General features: G+C 33.8%; 3 protein-coding genes across 3 annotated transcripts; 1 reads left to right on the top strand and 2 right to left on the bottom strand.

The window, feature by feature from the left end:
• The first annotated feature begins 1,808 nt into the window (after positions 1–1,808).
• On the top strand, positions 1,809–3,452 carry LOC132949590 (uncharacterized). The gene is made up of 3 exons (XM_061020567.1): positions 1,809–2,970; positions 3,028–3,090; positions 3,150–3,452. Exons 1-3 carry the CDS (start codon positions 2,263–2,265, stop codon positions 3,411–3,413), a joined length of 1,035 nt encoding a protein of 344 aa, XP_060876550.1. The 5' UTR covers positions 1,809–2,262; the 3' UTR covers positions 3,414–3,452.
• A 139-nt stretch (positions 3,453–3,591) lies between these two features.
• LOC132949122 (uncharacterized) lies at positions 3,592–4,839 on the bottom strand. Its single transcript, XM_061019903.1, has one exon. The coding sequence runs from the start codon at positions 4,837–4,839 to the stop codon at positions 3,592–3,594; it is 1,248 nt and encodes a 415-aa protein (XP_060875886.1).
• Positions 4,840–10,295: 5,456 nt separating this feature from the next.
• LOC132949121 (uncharacterized) lies at positions 10,296–14,872 on the bottom strand. Its single transcript, XM_061019902.1, has 11 exons — positions 14,769–14,872; positions 14,384–14,713; positions 12,077–14,317; positions 11,906–12,016; positions 11,730–11,847; positions 11,536–11,602; positions 11,347–11,479; positions 11,112–11,288; positions 10,944–11,048; positions 10,413–10,887; positions 10,296–10,348 (listed from the first exon to the last, which is right to left on the bottom strand). Exons 1-11 carry the CDS (start codon positions 14,800–14,802, stop codon positions 10,315–10,317), a joined length of 3,825 nt encoding a protein of 1,274 aa, XP_060875885.1. The 5' UTR covers positions 14,803–14,872; the 3' UTR covers positions 10,296–10,314.
• Between the last annotated feature and the right edge of the window lie 1,752 nt (positions 14,873–16,624).

Below are 16,624 nucleotides of genomic sequence, written 5' to 3'. Positions count from 1 at the left end.
TAACTATGACAACGATAATCTTACGAAAAATGGGTCAGAACATTTTATCGTGTATCCAGCCCAACAACATATTTGTGTTAAAATTATTGATTTGTAACAGCTATATTATTTTTTAGAGCTATTATTAATCTGTATTTTATATACATACTTTGCTGCTACTGAATGATTATTTTTAGTAAAAGCCAGTGTAATTATTTCAAAAAATTATAACATTGTTAAAAATATTATTTTTGTATAATTTGATATAATTACAAATAAATAGTTTTTGAAAAAAGTGTTTTTTTCTAAATCTTACTTTTTAAAAATACAACATACAGTTTTAATTTTATGTTCCAAAGCAGATTTTTTCAGAGTACCTCATTTGATACATACTAATTTCAAACAAGTATTATTTCTGACTTATTAGTAGGTCTTTTAAGTTTAGATGAGTGGAGTAGTGGAATACCTTTAAATACTTAAAAATGTACAACCAATTAAGTACTCGTTCGAAATTCGATTAATATATGTACCGAAGTAGGGAAATTATTCTACGAAATAATAAAATTCATTCAAAAAAGTAAAAACATCAAAACAATGACGATACTAAAAAATTGTAAAAGTGTAATCTTCAAAAATGTTGTTTTTATGTAAATATATAATTATATAGTTATGTAAAAATGTTGTTTTTTAAAAAGTTACAACTTTTAGAATTAATAATAAGTGTAGACATTAAATGGATAATATTTTATAAATAAATGTTCGTTTGCAATAACAAATCATATCAATAATAAGAGGTATTTTCTTTAAAGTTTTTACGAAATATGCAGAATACCTGATGATTTATATTGAATCGTATTATCAGATGTATAAAAAATTAAAAAGTGGTTCGTTGAAAAAAATTCCAATTAATAAGTGATTATAACCGAGATGATAGGTTTTTCAAATTTTATATCGGTTAGGTTAGGACAAAACAAAACATATATTATACAGCCACACCGTAGCTTGGTTTCCCTATTTTCTCTTTTAAGTTTTAGCTAATATCTACAGTATAATATGAAATCATGGCGGTGCACTCTGGACTCTGGTATAAGAACTTTCAGCACCTATAACGTTTTGTAAATGTATACATAATTTCTTTTTAATATTACTCTAGAGTCTACACTAGTAGGATAAAAAAGACAGTTCCAAAACCTGAACCTGCAGGCGTTTCCCTATACCGCCTTGCTGAACCCTGACACCCGGTTCCAGACCCTCTGCTGAACCCTCCGCCTTGCTGAACCCTCCGCCGACGGCTGATTCCACCACCGGTCGCGCACGTGCGCGAGATACCCCCCGCCCCTCGCCGCTACCCCTTCCCATATGGCCGCCGCCCGGGGAAAATAATTTAAAAATTTTTTTTCCCGGACTGGGATTCGAACCCGGACCCGTTGGTTGATGAGCGATTACCGTACCACTGCGCCACCCCGTTACATATACTTATCGTTAATAACTAGCCTTATTTAACTTGTAATAAAATATACCACCAACGTGCATGACTTATATCTGCGTTATCACATCTGCGTTATCATATCTACGTTATCACATTACTTCTTCCCCTATCGAACTTGTAATAATATACCGCGAACGAGTGTATATCATATCTACGTTATCACATATATCCTTAACTTGTAATAAAATATACCGCGAACGAGTTTATATCAGTTATCATATCTACGTTATCACATTACTTCTTCCCCTTTCGAACTTGTAATAATATACCGTGAACGAGTTTATATCATATCTACGTTATCACATATATCCTTAACTTGTAATAATATACCGCCAACGAATGTATAGCTGCGTTATCGCATTATTTTAATATATATGTAATATTGTTCTCCACTTTAAATATTATATTCCCAAAATTATTAAAATATATACATATCTGTTTGTAAACGTCGACAGCCTTAACGAACATATGGCAACTAACCCTCCTATAGTCAATCAATTGTAAGCGTTAACGGACATGTAGCTGCATGCAACATCCCTGCAGGGACATGTAGATGTTCCTCCCTCCAAATGATATTCAATGTATACGTTAAATACCATAAAATAATATCAGTCGCTCTACATCCACCCGAGTGTCTACTCTGTCCGTGCGTTCATCTCGTTTTAAAATAAAAATATTTTTTCGGTGTTTAAAATAAAATAATTTTTTGGTGTTTAAAATATTTTTTCGGTGTTTAAAATAAAATAATTTTTCGGCGTTTAAAATAAAATAATTTTTCGGTGTTTAAAATAAATATGGCTGGACCAGTCGCAAATATGGCTAATATTTGGAAGAAGAAGCCTTTTAAATATACTCCACCATCACCGCCAGCTAATCTCATCGATTGCAGTAATTTAACTATCGATTTCGCGGCCCGTAAGTTTTTAAACATTGGACTAGACCCTACCGATGAATTCAATACCAGGATACATATTATAACAGCTTCACGTTATGTAAATATTCCTGTCGACTTTCTAAATCGAATATTCAGACTTATGGGAAACATTCTATCGTTCATACTCGATCAACCAGAAAAATATAAACGAAAATTATTTTTGGAGACAGACTCAATTTCATTATCTAGTATGGTGTATCAATCGGAGAATACACTCGTTATAGAATCAAAAATTCAAGACGGTTGTCGTGTTTTGTTAAATCGTACCGACCTATTACTCTTGCAAGATTTAGAATCTACCATTTCTGAGATCATCGATAGAAAATCTATTATAATTAAACCAATTGTAATACATCAAATTGATCTAATCGCCTCATTCTTAAAAACAAACTCGATGTTAAAACACTCGACACTCGAAATAATGAGAAACCGTGTGAGAAACGTCAATAATGATTTCATTTCAATACACGTTATTGGTGAGAACGACTACATTTTCACAAGTCAGTTAAAATTATACGCAACTGATTGTATCGTTCAAAAATGGATGGAAAAATTGGAAAAAGATGAGGTACGAATATATTATATTATCATTATTATGTTATGTTAATAAATTTAATTTTTACAGGGATACAATGGTCAGTGTTCATTAGTTTATTCTCCGCCATCGTTTAACAGTTTATATGGACAGGTAATAAACAGTTTTTAAATTTAACCCACAAAACATATTTTAATTTTAAATATTTTTAGGAAAATCTGCCATTAATCTCGCCCTTATCTCCACCGACACAAGAGAGCCACGTCGAAAACATGGAGTATTCTCTACCCACACAGGAGAGCCCCGTCGAAAACATGCAGTATTCTCTACCCACACAGGAGAGTCCCGTCGAAAACATGCAGTATTCTCTACCCACACAGGAGAGCCCCGTCGAAAACATGCAGTATTCTCTACCCACACAGGAGAGCTTCACCGAAAACGATGGACCATTTGGACCACAGTATATATATAACTAATTTTATTTGTACTATTGTAATTTTTGTGTAAAATAAAAAAACAACCGTGATATTTAAAAAACAAGTCTTTTTATTTATTAGTCATAAGGTTTTATTATATAAGGTTACAATATATATATATATATATATAATACATTCATATATATTTAAAAAAAAAAAAAAAAAATAATGTACATTTTTATAATTTTCTAACATCACCACTAAACGGGTTATAAGTTATAATCTGGTCATGTAATATTAAGCAATATGCTGCAGTCTTTTCTGGTATAACTGTATCCGTTTCAAATTCAATACGTAGATCTACGGTCGACGACTTTACATTGTCGTTTTGACGTGATAAATCGACAACGATGATCGGAACATAGTTTTGATAAATATGTTTTGATAATAATGGTTCGCAATAGTCTCTCTCATAATACGATTTTTGAAAATCTGTATAGGCCTTATACAAAATACTAGTTGTATTATTTTTAAAATCAGCGCGAAAGTCTTCATATGGATACACTTGAGAATTTAAGTGAACCTTAAGGTTTTTTAGTTGACAGTGATCGAATCGTCCAGCATCGATTTCAATATTTTTTTTTCGATTTGTTTGTAATCCAAACAGTATAAATCTCGGTTTTTCTAGCAAGCTGCTGGACTTTACCGTCCACGAATGAGAAGTATTTCTAGGAAGTATCGGATATTCACACAGGTCCCAAGTTCTGAACGCACACGATAGTGTTCTATGTGAATCTATTACTTTTATCAGCCTTAATTTTTCTCTATCACTAACTCTGATAATAGGCATCTTCCAAGTCACCTTAGTAAGTTCAATTGTAATTTTTTTATTTTTTTCAACGGATGCAGTTGCGCCCTCCCCAACAACATGTATCGCATCCAGGTCGGTAGATGCACGATTTAAAATCAGTTGTTGATTACAATTGAGTAATATTTTTTTATAGTCTTCGCAAAATCCGAATAAATGTTTTAGAGGGATACACCCGGCAAATACATTGTTACTCATAAAGTTTTTATTATCTTCACTATCCATCGCTGAATCCCAGGCGGCGTTCTCCAACGTATTTAAATCGTTTGGAGTATACGAACAGTAGGCTTTCAAACAAGACGAAACTCCCGGTGTTTTTAATTTTTGTATTTCTATTCCGTTTATTTCATATCGCATTTCAGAGAATAAAAATGCTAATCCATTATTCGAAAAACGAACATCTCCAGCAGCATCGGTAGGTTTATTTACTTTCCCCTCGATGTAAATATAACTTTCACACGGTAAAGTGTATGAATCCATATTTAAAATACTTATCCTGATTTCATCGTTATTTGATAAAGACATGTTTGAGTACGGGGTGAACGAATGATAATCCATTTGTGTTATTTTACACTCGTCGACATAGTCGGCCGTAACGTCTAAATACGAGTCATCCATGATTAAACTTGCAACGAACGGAGAAAATTTAAATTATTTTTCGTGAGCTTGGTATTTTTCGGTTTGGAAATAGTTTTTTTCGATTTCGATATAGATGTCGACTTCTTGACGGCAGACGGTAAACTGACAGGTTTTTTGATTGTACCGGTTTTTATATTAAACTTGAGCGCCATATCCGCGCACTATTTGTAAACGAACTGTTATCGGCTCACCACGCAGATTAATTAAACATTCGTTCTGGTCTTTTAGCACGATATTCACTCTAGATACTGATCTCGTGTTGAGCGCATAAAAAACTAGATGTCTAGGTATTTCAACGATTTTATACCCTGCAGGTACAGATGGATACAGCTCATGTATAGTCTGGCTCGGTGTTCCATCACAGAATGAACCGGTAATCAAGTTACACTCTACTTTTATACAGTTTATTTTCATAATATTAACTATATTTTCCGATTCGTAACTAGATCCAGTGGTGTATACACCCTTTTTAAATCCTAATAATTTGGCTACACTATTTTCAACTGAGAGGTCTACATCGTGACTACACGACATAATACACTTTAATGTTCTACTGTTTGCTTTTAATTCAAACCAGGGGACAGAGTCTGGTAACATTTTTTGTATAATACTCTCCAATTGGTCCAACTCATACGTCCCCGTAGGAATAACTATGTTTTCGTTCTGTCCGATGAAATTTCGGAAACCGATAGTATTGCATCCAGGCTCAATGTTAGGTATCGAATTATTTGTTTGTAAGCTCAAAAGGCATATTTGTGCTGTGCTTTCTACTTCCAACGGTGGAAAAATGTCACATGACAATTCGCTCGAGTTCCCGTTTAATGTTATCGTGTACATGATAAAAATTTTAAACACAAGTGTCCACAGTTTGTAGTATTATATTTCTGTTCTCTGCTATAATTGAAATCGATATTGCATCCGTGAAAATATTTTTGTACTTCTAAAGGAGGTGGTAGATTTCCAAAACTATCGTAATATTGTACTTGTTTTCCGATTTTCTTATACGCTACCCAGTGAGTACCTGTACCGTTTTCTGTATCCAAGTTAACAATCGCTGATTCTATTCGTTTACGACGAACAGGTAACCTGTCTCGAGTAAACACGCCGACGAAATGAGGTATTTTAATCAAACGAGCGATTTTTATAAGTTCAAAATCATACAGCGCTCTTCTGGGTAACGTAGTTATTAGTTTTTTTTAGTTTTTCTTGTTTTTGAACCACCACCACCACCACTTTTATATGGTGTGATTTTATACGAGTTGCCTTTATACGGCGCGACGTATAATCCACCGCCCAAATGAGATTTCGAATTTCTTTTAAATTCACTAGCCATCTTCACAACGTTGGCAACACCACCAGTCAACGCTCCGAGTGCTGATAAACCAGCAAAAATTGGAATCAGTGGTAGCACCCCGCCCTTTTTTGGAATTGTTATAATCCTTGGAATTTTAGTTTTTTTATTTTTGAATGTTTTTCGTGCGATGGTTATACACTTTTTACTTAATTTCTTAAGGTTTTTTTCACCAACATTTTTCTTTATAACGTTTTTAGCTGCTCTGATGGCTGCTTTAAACCCACATCCAGCACCGATTTTACGTTTTGCTTTCATGGCGGTAGTCACGCCCCAAGCTACAGCTTTTTCTTTTAAACTAGAATCTTTAGACTTGAACCTATCCCAGGCTCGCTGCTCTAATATATAGTCTGCCTGGTTACGATCTGTGATAGAGTTACTACGATCGTATGCAATATCGTGGTCTCTACACGCAGTGTCTAAAGGGTTTATTCCTTTATCTCCGCGAGCTAAACGTTTTTTTAAATTTGTACCAGGACCACAATATTGATAACCTAGAGAGAAATATTATTATTATTATAACTAATATAATATACGCATATTATGATCTCACCAGGTACGTGAAGCTCTAATGGTAATTTGTTTATAAGCGTGTTGATAAGACCAGCGCCTTTATTGTTGTACCTCCTTCGAGCGAGTGACATCGTGTACTGATCAAGTTTACTGTGTTACATAGATATTTATTTAAAAAATGAAATTCCTTAAACAAGATATACAACTCACAGTTGAAAATGTGGACCCACCTACTTCGTATAAAAAACAAAGACATGGAACGCTTCTACCTAATACGATAAGATCACTTATCGTAGGTCCTTCGGGTTGTGGGAAAACTAATTTAATATTCACATTATTAACACATATAAACGGTGTACGATTTAACAACGTTTACATATATTCGAAAACATTGGATCAACCGAAATATAAATTATTGAGTGATATTTTATCAGACATTGCTGAAATACAATTATTCACGTTCTACGAAAACGATCAAGTTATTGAACCTGAAAAAGCTTTACCAAACTCTGTGTTTATTTTCGACGATATTATAACTGAAAACCAAAAGATTGCTAGAACTTACTTTTCCAGAGGTCGACATAATTTAATAGATGTTTTCTATTTAGCTCAGAGTTATTCAAAAGTGCCTAAACAACTTTTGCGCGACAACGCTAATTTTATTGTACTATTTAATCAAGATGATACAAATTTAAAGCACGTTTACATGGAACATTGCTCTGGTGATATGTCATATACAGAGTTTAAAGACTTTTGTACTTCATGCTGGCGTAAAGGGAGATTTGAGTTTATCGTCATAAACAAAGACTGTGAACGCGATAATGGACGATATCGTTACGGATTCGATACGTTCGTCGTTATATAAACTGGTGTTTTTTATAAAAACACTTCATTCGTAAATATGTCGCCTAACGACGAAGTACTCGGTGAATTAATTAAAGCCAAAGAAAATATTAAACGCAAGTACACTGCATTAAAACACGGAAAAGCTGATATTCATTCAATAGTAACAGAAACATTAAAGCCGATTATCGAACCATTAAACGATATTCATAATTCGACATCACAACCTCGGGACATAAGTGTTCGAAATATTGAAGAAAATAATACAGAAAATAATACAGAAAATTCTAGAGTTTTTAAAATAAACGAGTTGTTGGATTCATACAGCATAGACAAAACGTACGGTCCTAAATTACGATCGAACGGGGACGCATATTTGGGTAAAAAAGAAATTAAACTTGACGGAAATACATTAATTATTGAAGATATATCATACCCGTTAACACAAGGGCTTGTTAGTTTAATAATCTCGAAAACTCCGAAAATCTATACCACAGACGACCTAGACGCGTATAAGCGCATATTAATTCAGACATCAGCACATTTGACATCAGACGAGAAAAAAATTAAAAAAGGTGGAAATAAATTCACTGATATAATCAAACCATTGTTCCCAACTGGTAGTGGGTTATCTATGAAACTACAAAATAAAAGTATAGTGTACTGGAATGATCCTAATGAGCTAGTCGATCGCTTACGATTACTTTTAGCTTCTCAAGCTGCTGGTAATACAGGGCTTTCCAACGAAATACTTTCAATTTATGAAGAATTGTATGAAGCGGGTTTGATAAAACGAATTCCAAATGTCTAAACGTGACATCGCTTTCGAACTACACAAACCAGCCAGAAAAAATTATACGAGGCGAAGAGTTAATGTGTATGGAAAAAAACGATCTATGGCAGGCCGACTTGGTCGAAATGATTCCTTATTCAAAGATTAATGGTGGTTACAAATATTTCCTGGTTGTAATTGATGCATTTACAAAACTTTCTTGGGCGAAACCGTTAAAGAGTAAATCAGGGAAAGAGGTTACTAGCGCTATGGCTACAATATTACTTGATCGGTCACCAAAACTTTTACAAGTCGATAACGGAAAAGAATTTTACAATACGACATTCGACGCGTTGATGAAGAAACATAATATACATAAATATTCCACGTATAGTACAACGAAAGCGTGCATAGCAGAACGCCTGAACAGGACAATTAAAGGAAAAATGTATAGAGAGTTCACTGCACGAGGATCACATGAATGGGTTTCCATTTTACAATCTCTGATTAACGAATATAATAATTCAAAACATAGAACAATAGGTATGACGCCTATACAAGCTGATGCAAATCCTTCTTCAGTGAAATTAAAGCAACGTCAAATTAAAAATGTAAAGATTAAATTTAACATCGGTGATAATGTAAGGATAAGCACGTATAAAGGGGTATTTGCAAAAGGTTATTTACCGAGCTGGTCCACAGAAATATTTAAAATTATAAAAATAAATAAAACTTTTCCTACTACTTATCAACTACAAGATTATACTGGAAAACCGATTGCAGGCTGTTTCTACTCTGAGGAAATTCAGAAAACCATTTACCCAAATGATTATTTAGTCGAAAAAATTATTCGTAAGAAGGGAAACCGAATGTTTGTAAAATGGTTAGGGTTCGATAATTCACACAATAGTTGGATAAATACGATAGACATTAGAAAATAGTGTCAGTCGAGCTATAGGCATGGACGTGTTCGGAAGTTCTCAGGCTGGTGAAACAAATAAATTTGTGACAAATCTTGAAAAGACAATCAAATCGTTTTCGTCTAAATTAGATAAAATCGAACATTTACTTGAAGAAAATCAAAAATCCGTTAATATACAACAAGAACAAACAAAAAAGTTAGAATTAACGTGCATAGAGATTACAGAGCATATGACAAAAGGCGAAGTATCATCACAATATATCAAAGAAAGTATAGGCGAGATCAAAAAAATAATACCAGCTATACTGAGCCGTCTTAACACTATAGAAACTTATTATAAAGACAAGCCATAATGTCTTCAGCCATCATCGATATACAATGTGTTCTTGGAATGGATAATAAATACATGATTAAAGAAATGTCTATTGTAGACACAGAATCATGGGCAAGCCAACATTGGATTTTTAAAAATTCTAAATCTAAGCAGGACAATAAGAGTCGAACAACTAATAAGTGGTTGGAACGTAACTATCATAATCTATCAATAGAATATGGTGATGTCGAGTATGAAGAACTAAGTAGAATATTGAATTCCTTAAAGTTTAGAAACATTTACGTAAAAGGGGAGCAGAAAAAACAACTTATTATAGAATTTATACCACACGTCGTAATTATTAACATTGAAGATATAGGATGCCCTCGATTAGATCAAATATGTGATGAAGAAACTTTACCATGTTGCATTTTTCATATGGGGATTAACCCCAAACAATGTACATTTTATAAAGTATTTAGTCTAAGAAGATGGTTTGTAAATAATTGTTGAAATGTTTTGTAAATAAATATCAAATTTATTTTTATTACTAAAGAGTTCTTTCTTTATCCTAACTTAATATCTACCTACAATATCTAGAGGGATACTTTACAAGATAGAAAAAAAAAAATAATATCCCTGTAGATATTTTACAACAATGAAATAACTACAAAGGTATTTTACAATTCAACATCTATTTTAGAATAAAAAAACTATCTATTCAGCTCTAGAAGTTGTATTTATTCATCTTGCTCAGCTAGTGTATCGGGTTCCCTATAAAATTCATAAATATTATAAGTAGAATATTATAAGTAGAATAAAATTATTTTTAACTCACTCTGTGGAGTAGTGTCCGTGAGCTAGGGTATGTATTCTATCCTCGAGTATAATCCTCTTGTCATCGAAACTATTATAAGTGACTTTGTTTGATTTAATGGTCTTCAATTGATGTTTGAATGAACGGATAGAGACATTTTCTGTCTTCGTATCCAAGGTTGCATCCCCAAACAGACAGCGATAATGATCCTCGAAGTTCATGTGGTTTTTCACTACATGTCCTCGGATTCCTTTCGCCCGGATCTTCTCCTTACCATTGATCTTATATGCATAAGACTTTGAACGTAGTGCACAAAAATCTGTCATAACCTCTGAATTAGTCTCATCGGAAAACAGACCCGGAATTTTCTTTCGTTCGGCAATGTAACACGGATGGTCTCGTGGTAAGTCTGATGTATCCATTCGATCGAGTAAATTGGAATTATTTTCCAAGTCTTTGTAAAAATCATCGGTCTGGATATAGTATACCAGTGAATCTAAAATAACATTATAAATTAACATATGAAAATCAGTTTAATTTGAAAACATTTACCTGTATCAGTATACATGAGCTCAATTTTATTTCCATAATGGGCTTGCATAACGTTGTAATGATAATCATACATAACGGTCTTAGAAATTTCCAATACTGCAAAACCTATTGAAAATTAAAAAATATTAAAATATGGTTGATAATAGTAAATTAATTGTATATATTTACCTATATATATTGGCTTGCAAAACTTGATAATTTTATTTTCTAATGATATGGCATTCAGAGTTTCATTGTATGTAATGCAGTGTTTGAATGTTGTAAGGTTTATAAGTTTTTGCAGACGTTTTTCACTACAAACAAGCTCCATTTTAATTCTAAGTCTTAAATTCTCCATCGTCTTCCCTTTAATTAGATATGTTAGTAAGATAATTAAAAATATATTAAATTTATATATATATACCGAAAACAGCGTTGTTTAAAAGTTTGAAAAAGTCCTTTTCGAAGTCGTTTTTAGCTTTTTTTCGCATCTCAGTGTTTAATTCTATATATTTCTTAAGCCAGTCTGACTGATTAAACTGTATAACTCTGTGAACCTAAAATAAATTTATAATTTATAATTTATAAATAAAATAAAAAATAAATATGGTACTTTTTCCACTACTAGTCCGTTTTTAATGGCCTGCTGTAGGTTCCGATAATGAATCACGTAGTTTTTTCTTTGAATGGAGTGTTGCCATAAGTTTTTTAACTTTTGAACCGGGTGGAATATCATTTTTCGGTAGGAATGGCAAGTCATTATGTTTGTCATGAAGTTCTTTTGGGTATGATATGTCAACCTCATACATCCGACCGATTGGTGAACTATCGTCTAAAGCATTTAACCCATCTAGTGTGGGTTCGACCCACTTAAATCCACCGTATGGCATGAATTGTGACATTGCGTAACCATACAAATTGTTACCTGGAATTTAAATAACAAATTAAATTAATTTAATTTAAAATATTAAAATTATTCTTACAATCCTGATAAACAAGCCATGATTTCGGTTTTGTTGGATCATAATCTGGTGTCTTTTCATTATTCGCCTTTGCATATCTCATGCTCGCCTGAGTCAACCCACCGCGAATTCCTATAATAAAATCAAGTATTATTTCACATTTTTAAAAAAAAAAATAAATAATCATTTTACCTTTTTCAATCATTAACAACATGTCATAATCATGAAGTAATTCGAGTTGTTGGCCCGTGTATTTCAACATGCAGTCAAAACTAAATCCTGGCGCCGTGTAGTAAAATGATGGATCCAGATGGTAGGTGGTTAAACAGAGGTCTCGGAAATTTTCAAACACATCAGTCAACAGTAGCACATCGATTTTTAAATAAAGATCAGAGTATTCCCCGAGTGTTTGACAGCTGAAATGGTTCCAAACTGTATTTGCATGTTCAAAATCCTCATGTTTTATATGTGATTCTTCCAATGAACTGTAAAAATCTTTTTCTGCTGGTAAACTGGTTTCTTCGAGCTTATCCCAATCATCTGTATAGTCATACGGGTATACACCCTTACGGGTGACTAGTGGTAAATCCTGTGCGGAAAAATGTTTTGCGCTGTTTCTAAACTTTTCAAATCCAGGTGTGATTAAATTTTTTGAAAGTGTTGATAAGCTGGAGGTCATAAATCTCAGTGTATCGATAAATCTTAATGTGAACGAATTGCTTATATATTTTGAAAACGTAATAAACTTTTCTTCGCTGTTTGGTATTACAGAGATGGAGTTTGTATCATATCCAAGACGAGTGACAATGAAATGTGAATCATAATTCGATAAATTATGAAAAAATACCGGTACAAAGTTTGGTGTTTGAAGTTTAAGATTACACGTATTGCATAACGATTGTCTAAATTTTCCCGATAAATGGCAGTGATCTGCCACTTTATGATTTTCACGAGAAAACTTGGTCTTACATAAATTACAATTATTACATAATTCGTGTGTTTTTCGTTGTTCACCCGTGAAAATTATAGGAATGTTTGTTTTGAGTAATTCTTCAATTTTTTTAGCTATGTCCACAATACTATCTACAAAATGTTTCGCCACGTCCTTATTATTTTCATTTCCACGGTAGATTACGGGTGAAGTTGGAATTCCGAATTTTTCAAGCAGTTCCACCGGTATTTCGTCATTTGCTTTAACCATATACCCATAACTCATGGGTTCGTGTTCTTGAAAAGCTGTTGTTTTTTCTCCAATTTTCTCATCAGTTTTCTTGAGAATTGCTTCGAAATCTGCATAAATTACTATAGGATGACGTTGTGTTTTATCCCATGCAGTAAACTCGAGTATTGACCCAGGTTCAGGTATCTGAGGTAGTATGGGTTTGTGCTCCCCACATATTAATTTATGTTGTTCTAGTCCTGCCACGCCGTTTAATTTATATTTGTACTGTTGTTTGTCGAATGTTGTGAAGCACCGTTTGCAAAATATTGTTTGTCCATCGTGTTTGGTTTTTTGTGATCTGATGAGCCGTGAAAAATTAGAGATGTAGCTATAGTGACTGTTATCCCCGTCTGATATTATAAGTAGATCAAAATGGTCGGGTTTTTCTTCATGTACTACTTTCAGAGGGAATACTTTATATTCCGGAAATTTTGGTGGTTGAAATTTCTTATCGATACCGTAAACATTTACGGACACGTTTGGGTTATTTTTTTCAAAAATTTTAACCTGATGTAGTGGTGTTGGGAACGATATATTTGTAAAATTATATTTTTTTTCGTGTTTTATATAATTATCACCAATACGACATTTATTTTCTCCTGTAACATGTTTTGCTAGGATTGCCCATTTGAAGCATTGCATGTCTATGTTTTGAGGGTTAATCGTGGCTTTTTTATTTTCTATCGCATCTGGTAGTTGTATGTAGGATGAGCCGCCTATAGGTGTATATTTATATACACCTAACATTAAACCGTCTATACATTGTAATGTGAAACCACTACCCTTGCTTGTATACTCGTCTTGCTCTTTCATTAATTTAGCGAATGCCTCTTCAACAATTTCCTGTACTCCGGTATCACAGAAAACCGCCTTAGCCGATGTTTTAAAAGCACGGTTTTCCGATGAATATTCGACATTTGGTATATTATATGTCGCCTCAAGCTTTAAATTAAACTTGATCGGATTTTTACTCGCAATTGATTTTAGTAAATTGATTAGTTCGGATTTAATAGAATCAAGGAAGTAAATATAGTTTTGAATATTGCCGGTATTTTTTACGTAATACCAAGTGATTGTGTTGTTTGATGACGTCGAGATTTGTGTAAACCCGGGGGACTTTACGAGATTCAAGCGTAATTTTTTTGCCCTGACAGCAGATTTAGTGTTTGCACTGGAAACGCGTTTTCCATTATCAAGCGTAGTGTATGAATCTTTTTTTTTAAAAAAAAAAAAACCTTATTAGTCTATACTGCGTTTATAAAAATTAAATTACTAACCTTCCTTTTTACAGAATCCAAGGTTTTCGATGATATCTGCAACTTGAGCGTAATCGCCATCGTCATCCACGTTGTTGTAAAATTCATCCATCACGTTATCTCGTACTGTTGACATTATGTTATCTCGTACTGGTGATACGCTATCTCGTACTGCTGATAGTTTATCATTTCGGACGGATGGTTCCACCGGACAGTCTATCACGGCATCATTTAGGGTTGGTATCACTGGTGAACCGTTTACCTCGATATCTCGTACACATGACGAACCTGCTGGAATATCAGGAACAAATATTTGGGGTGCGATCTGTATATTTCCTTGCTGCATGATACCTAGTAAAAAATATAATATAAATAAATATTTAAAGTGTAAAACAGAAATACTTACCATGAACATTATCGGGGGTGGTTGTTTTCGGCATGATTCGAATATTTCTTTGCCGAATCGGGGCTTGTATAACACCTAGTAAAAAAAAAAAAATATGTATATAAATAAATATTTAAAGTGTAAAACAGAAATACTTACCATGAACATTTTTCAAATGTTTTTTGAGGCTGGTCTTGTAACTGAATGTAATGGAGCATCTAGTACACGGGAAACGGACACCGCCATGTGTTTTGCGGTGAGCAGTTAAATTACGTTTCGCCGTGAATTCCGAAGTACATTGATCGCATTTAAAAAAATTTATATGCGTTTTTCGGTGAACCATCAAATTAGTTTCGTACATGAATACCAAAGGGCATTGCTCGCATTTAAACATTTTTAAATAAACACCGAAAAAATATTTTTATTTTAAAACGAGATGAACGCACGGACAGAGTAGACACTCGGGTGGATGTAGAGCGACTGATATTATTTTATGGTATTTAACGTATACATTGAATATCATTTGGAGGGAGGAACATCTACATGTCCCTGCAGGGATGTTGCATGCAGCTACATGTCCGTTAACGCTTACAATTGATTGACTATAGGAGGGTTAGTTGCCATATGTTCGTTAAGGCTGTCGACGTTTACAAACAGATATGTATATATTTTAATAATTTTGGGAATATAATATTTAAAGTGGAGAACAATATTACATATATATTAAAATAATGCGATAACGCAGCTATACATTCGTTGGCGGTATATTATTACAAGTTAAGGGTATATGTGATAACGTAGATATGATATACACTCGTTCGCGGTATATTTTATTACAAAATAAGGGTATATGTGATAACGTAGATATGATATACAATCGTTCACGGTATATTATTACAAGTTCGATAGGGGAAGAAGTAATGTGATAACGTATATATGATAACGCAGATATAAGTCATGCACGTTGACGGTATATTATTATTACAAAATAAGGGTATATGTGATAACGTAGATATGATATACACTCGTTCGCGGTATATTATTACAAGTTCGATAGGGGAAGAAGTAATGTGATAACGTAGATATGATATACACTCGTTCGCGGTATATTATTACAAGTTCGATAGGGGAAGAAGTAATGTGATAACGTAGATATGATAACTGATATACACTCGTTGGCGGTATATTATTATTACAAAATAAGGGTATATGTGATAACGTAGATATGATATACACTCGTTCACGGTATATTATTACAAGTCCGATAGGGGAAGAAGTAATGTGATAACGTAGATATGATAACGCAGATATGATAACGCAGATATGATAACGCAGATATAAGTCATGCACGTTGGTGGTATATTATTACAAGTTCGATAGGGGAAGAAGTAATGTGATAACGTAGATATGATATACACTCGTTCACGGTATATTATTACAAGTTCGATAGGGGTATATGTGATAACGTATATATGATAACGCAGATATGATAACGCAGATATGATAACGCAGATATGATAACGCAGATATGATAACGCAGATGTGATAACGCAGATATAAGTCATGCACGTTGGTGGTATATTTTATTACAAGTTAAATAAGGCTAGTTATTAATGATAAGTATATGTAACGGGGTGGCGCAGTGGTACGGTAATCGCTCATCAACCAACGGGTCCGGGTTCGAATCCCAGTCCGGGAAAAAAAATTTTTAAATTATTTTCCCCGGGCGGCGGCCATATGGGAATGGGTAGCGGCGAGGGGCGGGGGGTATCTCGCGCACGTGCGCGACCGGTGGTGGAATCAGCCGTCGGCGGAGGGTTCAGCAAGGCGGAGGGTTCAGCAGAGGGTCTGGAACCGGGTGTCAGGGTTCAGCAAGG

The sequence above is a fragment of the Metopolophium dirhodum genome, chromosome 7, assembly GCF_019925205.1.
Source record: "Metopolophium dirhodum isolate CAU chromosome 7, ASM1992520v1, whole genome shotgun sequence".
In the NCBI taxonomy this organism is placed as follows: Eukaryota; Metazoa; Arthropoda; class Insecta; order Hemiptera; family Aphididae; genus Metopolophium; species Metopolophium dirhodum.
The sequence above is the reverse complement of the archived record's forward strand: the minus strand, read 5'-3'. Positions and strand labels throughout refer to the sequence as shown.